Here is a 12,392-nt window from a genome sequence, read left to right on the forward strand (position 1 = left end):
TGTAATTAGTTTTGACTGATTAATAAGGCCTATTAAAGTTATGATTCAGGGAATAACACCTCATCAGTCATGCTGTATGTTTGTTTTTGCAATGCAACAGGCACGTCTATTTGTCTTTATTCTTTAGAAATGTGGTGAACATACCAGTACTGTACAGGAAACCAACTCCCAGCAGCCTACCAAACAAAACAGGTCATTACAGGCTATTATAGCAGCTTTATTTAAGAAATATTACACATTCTTAAAGTACATCAAATCTTCTCGATGAAGCTCTCCAGTCTTGCCATTGTGCTAGCGCAAATTAATGTGAGGAGAATTAAAACCTGACTTTGTTCTAAAATAAAAGCATGAAGGGATCTGAAAGAAAAGAAAGTGACAGTACAGTTACTAATGAATTAAAACAAAAAGGTAACTTTGTAGGGGTTCAGATAGTTTGGTATACGCAGCGTTCTACAACTCTTTGCTGAGGTGCCTCTCTCAGACCTTGACCTTTAAACCTCAAGCACCAAATCTTTCAATAACCTTTAATAACTTTCATATCAAGTGACATGAAAAGCCTGAGTAAAAAAGGAAGAATGAGGAAAGGCAGTTTTGGGAACAACTGCGAATGTAATGAGCTGAGGCACTATGGTAGTGAATTCTTGAGACAGTTTCGTGTGGCTGGCCATCTTCTGAATGTACCTACATTAAATCAAATAAAAAGTAGACAAAATACATTTAGAATATATTAGATTTCTTTTATGACATTTGAATTGCACCTCTATCTGTCTTTTTTCTTCTTTTGCGGGGAAGTGCGCATGAGAACACTTGATCGTTGCGAAGAGGCAGAAAAGTGCAAAAATACTTTCCTCATCTCATTCTCATCTTGAATGAAAAGATCTAAATGAGCGTTTGTAGCTGCTGCTCTCTGATTGGCTGTGCTGCATGTCAATCAAAAACGGTTGCTGAGGTGAGATCAAGTCAAATGTTATTCCTTCCACTCATTAAACTGAATCAAACACTTTTTTTTTTTTCCCTGGAACAAAACACAAGAGGGCTCCTAAATATAAACTGAATTTCAGTTAAACCTGTAGTAAACCAAAAAAACACATAGGCTTGTGTGCATTGACAGGAAGCTGAGAGCGGTGGTGCGGCTCAGGCCTTCATGAGCGCGCTGACCACAGCCCTGGCGTTGAGGCTGCGCAGATCGCTGTACGTCTGCCCGGTGCCCACAAACACGATGGGCTGACCCGTGATGTACGTCATGGAGATGGCAGCGCCCACCTACAGGAAACATGCAAAGTTCTTAACCAAGGTTCATTTCACAAGAACTTAAAACTAAAGAAGGATTCCAACAGTCGTACCTTATCATCGATGGTGTCGAACTTGGTCAGAACAATGCCATCGATAAGCCTGGGTTTGTCAGTCTTGGAATGATCAGCCAGGGCTTGATTAAATTTCACCTACAAAAATGCAGTAAACATCCATGTATTACAGACTGAAATATGTTATGAATGTCAGGACTGGTTTCTGACATCGACTTCCCACATTTAAGTAGATCCAATAGAAACAGAACATAGCATGTATCAGGATGACTTAAAAATGGGTGGGGCTTAGCAGCCCAGACGCTGTTTGTAATTTGTTGAATTATCCTACTTTTCCTTTTCCTTGTGTGTGTTCAATTTAATTCATTATTAAAGGCTATCAATATCATCATTATTTTTCATATATATATATATATATATATATATGTTGCCATGTGGAATCCTTAAGGTTTATTTATTTATTTGATCAAAAATACTATAAAAACAGCAATTTTTTACAATTGAACAATTATAATAGAATACTTTTTTTTTTAACATTTCCCATTTTTATTTAGTTAAACTAGATGTACTAAAATAGATCAAACTAAGACCAAACATTTCACAATAGGTTTCAGGTTTCTTTGATGAATAAAAAGTTCAAAAGAACAACATTTATTTAAAATAGAAATCTTTAGTAAGAGATGAAAAGTGACACTAAAGACTTATTATATTTAATGCGTCCTTGCTGAATAAAAGTATACATTTCTATAAAAAAATTCACTTTTTCAACGTAATAAAAGCAGCATAAGCATAATTAAAGTCATAACTGACTGAAATACTCCACCAGTGAGCTATTAACCCTTGCAGACCACTCTTTCAGAACCATCAAGCGCCCCCTAGTGCAAGACCACTTTTTGTCTCCCAGTTATTAACCAGAAACATACACTTTGAATAGAGTGCAGGTGTGACATCACTTTGTAGGCCAACCAGCAGCTGGTTCCCTCCAGAAAACCCCAATAGGATTTTCCCACAGGCTTTAGATTATCACTAAAAAACAAGCTCTGTGATCAACAAAAATTTATGATACTTGCATGTTTTGTCGATCAAGATAATTATCAAAGATGAACAACTTTTATGAATTTTGAAACCTAAATGCAGTTGCCAGAAGTAAAAAGCTAAATGTAGGCTATAAACGGACTACTAAACAGTCGCTCCACTTCAACGTCACCAAGCTTCCGACAACTCTTTCAGTTATCAAAAAACATTTTCCCAGAACATTAGAATAGTTTGTAAGAGCACAATTATAAGCATAACGAGGCTGTAAAAGCGGACTGAGTTTACCTGTTCAGCGCGATGACGTTTAATCTCCTCGACAGCCTCCCATTTAGCAAACGCCTTTTTCAAGACACTTAACACTTAAGACTTAAACATGAGTGTCTTGAACTTATTTATTTAACCAAAACCCCATTCATAAAACCCATTGACTTCAGGACGATGGAACCAGAAGTGCTAAAATGCAAACTCGCTTCCGCGTTTTGGCCTACAAAGTGACGTCATCCCTGCACCACTCTATACAACACTAAAGCAGTGCCATCTATAGACTATATCTTGCATTACACCTACCAGCTGATCCACAGCCTCATTGCCCACCAGTGCTTCTCCCACAAACAAGACCAGGTCCGGGGTGTTGACCGCGATCAGCTTCGCCAGAGCCGTCATCAGAGGAGCGTTATCCTGCATACGGCCAGCTGTGTCGATCAACACCACTTCAAAACCCTGGTTACGAGCTGGAGAAAGAGAGATGCGTTAACCAATGAGTCCTTGGGAAAGTTTCGTTTCTTTCATTAAAATCACGTGGATTTTACCAAAGGCAATGGCTTCCATGGCGATCCCGGCCGCGTCCTTGCCGTAACCCTTCTCGAAGAGCTGTACGGCGGGGCGTCCCGCGTGTTTCTCCGGCGGGTGCAGAGCGTTCAGACGCCGCTGGTGAGTCCTCAGCTGCTCCACCGCACCCGCGCGGAACGTGTCACACGCGGCGATGAGCACCGAGAAGCCGTTCTCAATCAGCCAATAAGAGATCTGTACAAGAAGAAAAAGGCACATGACCTTAATATGCTGACTTGCTGTTCAAGAAACATTTATTATCATTAGCAATATTGAAAACAGTTTTTGCTGCTTAATGTTTTTGCGGAAATTGTGATGCACTAAAAAAAAAAAAAAACTTTTACTCAGCAAGGATGCATTAAACTGATCAAGTGGCAGTAAAGACAAAATACTCTTTAAAATAAATTCTGTTCATCAAACATTCTATTTATTAAAGAATCCTGAAAAAGAAAAATCTGGTTTCTACAAAAATATTAAGCTGTTATTTTATTATTAATAATATAGATTTTCACAGTAACACTTTACAATAAGGTTCGTTAGATAACATTAGTTAATGTATTAACTAAGATGAACTAACAATGATCAATACATTTGTTACAGTATTTATTAATATTTGTTAATGTTAGTTAATAAATACAGTTGTTCATTGTTTGTTCATGATAGTACAAAGTGGGTTAATAAATGCTGTAGAAGTATCGTTCATTCTGAGTTCATGTTAACTAATGTAGTTAACTAATGAAACCTTATTGTAAAGTTTTACCATTTTTGTTAATATAAATATTGTTTCGACTTTAAAAATATCATTAATAAGTGAACACCGATAATAATTGAGCAGCAAATCAGCATATTAGAATGATTTCTGAAGGATCATGTGAGACTGAAGACTGGAGTGATGATAATGCTGATAAATTCAGCTTTAATGATAAAATTAATAATAATTTGTTACATTTAAATAGCGCTTTTCTCGACACAAATCGCTTTACATATGGAAGGGGGGAATCTCCTCGAACACAGCAGAACGCCACCACACACCAGCTTTGATCACAGGAATAAATTGCAATTTAAAATGTATTCAAATAGAAATAGTTTTTTTTTCCAATTGTAATTACATTTCTATTTTTGCTGTTTTTTTTTTTTTTTATCAAATAATTGCAGCCTTGGTGAGCAGAAGAGACTAAGAGATTAAGAAATCTTAGTGTATTCGTTTCTCGGGCATGCAAACCGCACACACTTATTATTTTTTTAACTTCACCTTGGCGAGGTTGGTGGACTTGCCGACGCCGTTGACCCCGCAGAAGGTGATGACGAAGGGTTTGCGCTGAGATCGAGCGTCCAGCACGTCCCTCAGGATGTCCACACGCCGCTTGGGCTGCAGGATCTGCACCAGGGAGTCCTGTAGAGCCTGCTTTACTGTAGAGGCCACAGCTGGACAGGAGAACACAGGAACATTTACAAGAGCAGAGACATGCACTCGATGCGCTGGCGTGAGAACGTGCACATGTCTGTGGGAAGGCTCTTGTTTGCAAGGGCTGTTCAGCAGGTGTGTGTGTGTGTGTGTGTGTGTGTTGTACTCACTGGTGAAAGTGCCCATGACTTTGCCTTCCAGTTTCTTGGCCACAGACTCACAGAGCTGGGAGGAGATTTCAGCTGCTACATTCTTGGCTAGAAGAACGAGAGACAAAATTCAAATTGCAGCTAGCTTGATCCAGTTATTAATGTAGGCTGGGTTATACTTCAGTTTAAGGTGTCCTTGTTACAGACTCAGTAATTATACACATGTACTTGCTTAAGAGTTAGGCTTTGGTTTAGGGTTAGTTGCATGTAATTATGCATAATTTACTGTTATTATACATGCAATTTTGTTTAACCGCAAGAGCGCCAAATGTTACATAGTGCACCTTTAAATTATTTATTTTAACTACATTTTTATTACGCTTTTATTCAACCTGTTACTGTACTGTTCAATGTATCATTTTTTAATAAGATTTATTTAAATCAAATGTTTAAATCAAACATTTAAACAAATGTTATTTATTTTACATTAAACAAATTTTACAATTTAACATTTTTTATTATGCTTTATTTACTTGTATCAATATCTATTTATATTAATTTTTTATTAATTTAAATTTGTTTTTATTAAAATTGACATTTTTTCCTACTTTTTCAACCTATATTCTACCTGTACTTGTAGATGTATTATTTATTTATATCAATTATTATTGATTTTAATCTTTTTTATTAATTTAATCTATTTATTTATACCCATTTTTTCACTTTTTTCTACATATAGCTCTGTATTGTTGGATGTATTTATTAATATACATTTTTATTTTTTATTTATTTAATACATATTTATATTTAACTCAAATTCTTATTTACTTTAATTTTTATTATACTTTCTCTACTTATAGTATAGTTTTTTGGATATATTTACATATCAATATCTATTTTTGTTATTTAAAGATTTTTTTATTATATCAAATTTATTTACTTCAATCATATTTTTATCACAATTTTTTCTGCCCTTTTCAACCTATATTACCTGTATTTTTATTTCCTTCTTCCTACTTTTCCCTTTTATTTAATTTAATCCTTTTATTTGCATTTATTCTAGTTATTAAAATTTTTACACTGTTTTTCTGTAAACTTTTACACGAATTCCCTAGCACACCTTCATGTAATTAAATATATTAGTAGAAATTTAACTAGAAATATGTACAGTCAAAATCAAAATGTCTCATTCATTGCAATGACTTTTCCAGGCCTGGAAAACACCAATCTAAAAAAATCCTCAATATTTCCAGTTTGTCCATGACTGAAGGAACCCTGTAACAATTTCATTAAAAACAAAAATTGTAAACAAGTGTATTGAATGAGGTGCCATGGAGCAAGAGCGACGTCATACCAATAAGGTGGTCTCTCATCTTGTCCAGAACTGGCTCCATGTCCTCCTGAGTCAGATTCTTAGATCCCACCAGGCCTTTCAGCATCCCAAACATTCCCCCAAAACCACCCTTTTTAGCTCTGCAGAGAAACAAGCAGATTCAAGATTCAAACCAAGACTCATTCAGCAGCAGCAGCGAGTTCAGATGAAGAAAATCAATGTTGAAAGAACAGAATCGAGATTTTAAAATGTTACCCTTTCTTGTTAGTGTCTGGAACCACAACTCTCTCCTCCTCCACTTCTTCATCCTCATCATCCTCATCTGAGGACTCATAATCGACACCTCTCAGGTCACCTTTCATTGAATCCACCTGGATCAGCTGAGAGGAACACAGACAATGTCATCTGCAAATCAATTAAAAGTGTTAAACAACCCTATAAACGAAACTTTTGGCAGCCTATAAAGGGATAGTTCAGACGGAGCGGAACGTGGATAATTAAGTATACCCGGGTCTTCCTAGCATTGTTCGGGGAGCAGACACACTCTGTCGGTTTAAATGACTAAAAACGCATCTCTTTAACCTGGCATACACATTATAAATTTCTATAATTCAGAAATTTCAGGCTGCATAAATTAGGTCAACCGGAACCGGGAACACTTCCCAGAACACGTGATGTACTCAATGCATCAAAAGAAGAATGGCGTCTACGCTAATTTTAGTCTCTGTTTATCCCGAGGTTTACTGTAGTCAGCCGGATCCGGGCTGTACACGACGACAACACAGCCCTGAAGTGTCAGCACCGTGTCAACTAGACTCTCCCCTGAGATGACCTCATCGACACGGCAAAAATTTTCACAACACAGATCAACGGAAATGACTAAAACCGCTGTATTATGCATGCCAGACAAGTAATTGGCAATGTCACTTTGTAAAGAAAGACTACGCACACATATGCATTCAAACACGCATGCCTATAGACTAAACACGTAATGCATGTGCATGCTGTCACTGTTTTCAGATTCACGTTTCTGAAGTTTACGTGGAGATGAAACCCGTTTTCAAAAACTTGCACTTTGAAACCTACTTCAAAGTTTGTGCTCTCAGGCCACCAAAACGCCGCTGTCGTGTAAATGAACAGCCAGAAGGCATTAAAAGTTTTCTGTTTTCAGTTGAATCATGTAAGCGGCACCCAAGTTAATTTTTACAACGGAAATTAATCGATCCAAGACTTACTTAAGCTAGACAATGGCTTTCTTCAGATGCTGTACAACCAAAACAATCTGTGTTGTATTAATTTCCTATTATCACTGTAAAGCTGCTTTGAAACAATCTGTATTGTAAAAAGCTCTATATAAATGAAGGTAACTTAAATCTGGACTGCTCACCGGTTCAGCTGAGGCCTCATGGTCTTGTGTCTGCGCGTCACTGTAGTTGTTGCCATTGCTTCCACTGTAGTCCAGCTCTCCAGCGTTCCTCCCACCCATATCCCACACCCGGTTTGCCTTTCCCTTTGGCTTCTGGGGTTTAGGGGACTTACTGTGAAATACAACAGCAATAAAAACTTTAAACATCAGGAGAGTTTATTAAGGAAGCTTGTTTCCGCCATGAAATAAAACAATTTAAAGATAATTTTGACTTTTTCATCTTACAATTCTGACTTTTTTCCCCTCAGAATTGTGACATATAAAGTCACAATTGCAAGTTGTAAAGTCCAATTCTGAAGAGTCCAAAGCCCATTTCTGCACTGCCTTTATCCTCAAACTTGCGACTTTTTATCTCACAGTTCTGCAGAATAGCGACATGTAAATTCGCAATTGCGAGAAAAAAAGTCAGAATTGTGAGATGAAAAAGTCGCAATTACCTTTTTATTGTTTATTCTGTGGCGGAAACAAGCTTCCATAGTTTATTATAACCTTCGGTTGTCAAAGTAATCAGATGGAATAATGTAGTCTAGAACTCAACTCGAGGGTTAAAGTGGAAGTCATTTAGTGATCTGTGATCAAAAGTGGCTTCACCTGCAATGCATTTTCACACAGTTCATAATGTCTCCCACCTGGTGGTCTTGTCTGGTTTTCCGCCACCCAACTGCTTGCTGATGAACTTGGCACGGTTCCTCTCAATAATCTCCTCTGCGGTCAGCCCATCGCTTCCATTCTCCACAGTCTTCTTAGAGACCGTCTGTGAAGCAGCTTTAGTCTGATCTCCTCCTGAGACGCCTGAGAATAGATGAACAAGAATGAAACGGTCACACTAACAAACGTATAAGCACTGAAAGCGCCACTTACTCATCTTTCACATTTCTCACCTTCCTTTTTGGCATTTTTACTTTTCTTGCCTCCTTGCTCCTTGCTTTTGTCTCCATCCTTTGTCTCAATCATAGACTTCACAGTTTTCTGGGATTTCTGGGACTCCTTGAAATTCTTCATAGGGGCGGGGCCCTTGGCTTTGCTGCGGTCCTCCGCCTCCCTGCAAAAATTGTAATTGTAATCTTTTATTTAAACAAGTAGTACGGTAGTCTCTTCTGGTTACCAAGGCTACATTTATCTGATCAAAAATACATTAAAAAAAACAGCAACATTGTGACAATTTAAAATAACTAAAGTAAGCATATTTTAAAATATCATTTATTCCTGAGATGCAAAGCTACATTTTCAGTGTCTTTAAATGTCACATGATCCTTCAGAAATCATTCTAATATGATGATTTGGTGCATCAAGAAGCATTTCTTATTATTTTCAATGTCGAAAACAGTTATGCTGCTTCATATTTTTGTGGAAACCATGATACATTTTTTTAAAAGATTGTTTGATGAAAGTTCAAAAGAACATTTATTTGAAATACAAATCCTAATCAATTGAATGCGTCTTTGCGGAATAAAAACATTAGAACATATATTTTTTTTATAGGTGCAGCTCTTTAAGTGACAGCAGCCTAACAAACCTGCTACAGTCTCTGTTTAAATGTTAATCAAACAACAATCGCTGCTTGACCGAATAACTTTTGCAACTTTAATAAGGATTAATCAATATTTAATTTATACAGTGAAGACTATGCAGCGCTGTTTTACATTTGATTATTCATTTTCTCTACCAGAAAATTAGAAAAACATGAAAAGCAGTGTTTATTTAATTTGTATGTTTGTTCTACTGTATTTGTGCTATTGCTTGTAATTTGATTATATGTTCCTATTGTATTATTGCTAGTTTATTTGTCTTTAACAATATTTGAAATTGATAGGAGTTAGGCTGACACAACCTTATTTATTAAGGTTATGGGTCAATAACAACGAAGACGATAACTAGGCCTATTTTATTTAGGCTATTTATTATTTTTTTGTGGTGGGGCCAGTGGAAATCTTGGCAGGGCAAGTAAAAATGATTAGCGTTGAGCCCTGTATACCTGAAAAAATTATTTTGACCCAAAGGTTTACTCTTAAGTGTGTGAAATTAGTTTTGCAGACAAAAACAAACATAAAAGGTCTTTTCTCACCGTAGAAGATTGTGGAAGTCCTCTCCAAACTCAAAATTATTGAGCAGAAACTTTAGGGCACCTCTCTGCTCCAGCTCATTCTTGTATCGATCTCTGAAGTGAAGCTGGACATCATCTATGAACTTATCCACGTACGTCAGCGTCAGGATCTTTTGAAAACCCACCTGGGACACCAGAAGCACACGATCAGGCATTTGGACGGTTGAGCCATGGGACATTGAACTTTATTTGCACTGAAAAGGGAAAATAAAACTCACCACAAACACAAGCTCAAACTCATTGTCCAGCTTGTATTTAAGATTGAGGGCATTGTGGTTGAAAGAGTTATTCCCAGTCCTCTCCTGCAAACAGAAAGCAAAAAAACACATTAAAATTCTAATGTCTTTTTCAAATATTGCCTTTCATGCGATGTGCAATAAGGGTATCTGTGAATGTAAACGGTCTAGAAAGTTGTAAAGTCAAAAGTGCAGCATAAATAAAGTTACTGTCTCCCAAAAGAAAGAATCGACTCTGAACCGTCTACACGAGTCGTCAGGAATTCGTGTCTCATTTCCGTGCCCTGCATACGTAACGCGGTACAGTTACAGTTGCAACATCTCATAACGTACGTTAAATAAACTGAGTAGCATATCAATAAGAAACGTCCTGCTCAAGTCATCTTTGCGATGGCGGTTCGGGTTGGTTAACTAGTTCTTCCGATGTTTCATCATCAGACTCACGATCGGCTGGATATGTTAAAATCTATGCAATATCACCGTCTTTACAGTGTTTACAATCGCTGAGCTTTAAGAAGCCTCCGGAGCTGAAATTCAGTTATGGTAATATAGGCATAGATTGGTAGACCAATCACAACAGACCAATCTGACCAATCAGAGCAGAGTAAGCTCTCGGAAAGGAGGGGTTTAGAGAGACCGAATCTTCGGACGAGTCATTTGAGAATCATTGAAAAATGTAAATATAAAATGAAAGTGTTTTTTCACCTTTGATGCAAGTAAACCGGTTGTAGGAGACCTCCAAAACAAAATTAAGAACCTTTCATAGGATAATATGGTCACTTAACATACAACTTGTTATAATAACTCTGATAACCTTTAATCAAGTTAACTGTTGGATGGAGCGGAGAAGAATGGACAGACCAAAATAATCCTTTAAAGGGATGGAGAGTGATACAAACACTTGGTTTGTTTTCATGCTAGGTTAATTTTAAATTAGATAATAGTAACATTCATGGAAAGAGGCTTTTAATGTTATATTTTGATTTTTTATTCTACTTTGAGTTAGCAGCTACTGTTGCATAATCATAAACTTTGACAAAAACAATTTGATAATAATGATAAAGTACTTATAAGAGTAAATAAATAAAAGCCCTCTCTGTCTGGGTTTGTATATCGCAACAAAGATTACAACCTTTTCAAGCAAAAAGACAAACGAAATTAGATGGTTACAATACATTCAATTCTAAAATTAACCAAAGTGTATTATATTAACTAGTAGGTTTTACACCATATAAGATTCCTACAAGTAATTTAATTTCTTTAAAGAATTCACATGTATCATTTTTCTAGAAAATAAAAAGTTACTATTCACAATTATGAATGTATACAAGGAGCAAGAGTACTAAAAGAATTATAATCGAAACATTAAAGGTGTCTATATTCATCTCTCCATTTGTCCAAGCTGGCACGTGCTGTATTACGCAACGCATTAGACTGTCCAACACGTACAGTCCAAAACTGAGATTCAGAAACCACCCAATGCTTCATCTGTAGGTCAATATTCGTGCTCTTTTACATCATCCAACACAGTTCCCATAGTAACCTGCCTACATTACACCCTCACAGCCTAACTAGCCCATGTGTTAGCTGGGCTAAGCTGGCGATATCTCCCCTGCCTATCTATATAACGTTAGTGAATTCAGCAATAATCCACAGCAGGCCGAGCAGGGGCTTTACCTGGAGGATGACGGAGCGGATGAGAGCGTTGACAGGCCCGGTAAAGGATTCAGAGACTCCGGCCCCCTGGAAACACCACAATACGATTCCCCCTTTACTGAAGATGGCGAAGAAGTCCAGCATCTTTGCCAAACACGAAACAACCTAATTCTAGGTTAGGACAGAACAAACAGCGTTCAACAAAAACGAAATAGGTGTAAAAAAATAAATAAGTACTCCAAAGTTGCCCTGCGCTTGAGTTACTGTGCGCACGCAGTGCTGCCCGCCGTGAGAATCTACACTCAACTCACGATCAGACACGTCAGTGGCATAATGCGGAAATGATGTAACTTCCGCCTCATATGACTATGCCTTGAAGTATTTGGCTTTTTTTTTTTTTTTTTTTTGCGATTTTCTTTTAAGTATGAGGATGTACTATTTTTTTTTATTTTTTTTTTATGATAAAAGTTTGGAAAACGAGGCATACATTATTAATCTTGTGATTATAATGTACAGCACTTAGCAATCAGTAACATTGTTTTCTCTGAGGTGCTTAAGGAATTATAAAATAGTAATATAATATAATACAATACAATATATATATAATATAGTTATATAACTATATATAGTTATCATGTAGTATTTTTATATGTATGTATGTAATTGTTGTTAATGCATTTATTAAAAAAATCAGGGCTTGAAGTTGCATTTGAAGTTGTTTTTACATTTTATAGAACTCCAAAATACAGATTTGTGTAATTAATAAATTAATTACTCTTTTAATAAAACATTTTATTTATACATTTTTATACAAGTTTTTTTCCCTAAAAAAAAAACAAAAAAACTCTAGGTGCGTACGTCTAAAAGTACATTTTACTAATACACTAATACTTTTGTTTTTGTATCAATATTTACA

At 36.4% G+C, this 12,392-nt stretch overlaps 1 protein-coding gene across 1 annotated transcript; it reads right to left on the reverse strand.

Annotated features, from left to right (window-relative positions):
* Nucleotides 1-88: 88 nt before the first annotated feature.
* Nucleotides 89-11,834, reverse strand: srpra (SRP receptor subunit alpha). Its single transcript, XM_081371975.1, has 14 exons — nt 11,498-11,834; nt 9,803-9,886; nt 9,546-9,709; nt 8,362-8,522; nt 8,110-8,272; nt 7,442-7,592; nt 6,310-6,434; nt 6,076-6,194; nt 4,743-4,829; nt 4,420-4,592; nt 3,149-3,362; nt 2,907-3,070; nt 1,344-1,442; nt 89-1,263 (listed from the first exon to the last, which is right to left on the reverse strand). Exons 1-14 carry the CDS (start codon nt 11,618-11,620, stop codon nt 1,135-1,137), a joined length of 1,956 nt encoding a protein of 651 aa, XP_081228101.1. The 5' UTR covers nt 11,621-11,834; the 3' UTR covers nt 89-1,134.
* Nucleotides 11,835-12,392: the final 558 nt, after the last annotated feature.

The sequence above is a fragment of the Scardinius erythrophthalmus genome, assembly GCF_964197995.2.
Source record: "Scardinius erythrophthalmus genome assembly, chromosome: 8".
Lineage (NCBI taxonomy): Eukaryota > Metazoa > Chordata > Actinopteri > Cypriniformes > Leuciscidae > Scardinius > Scardinius erythrophthalmus.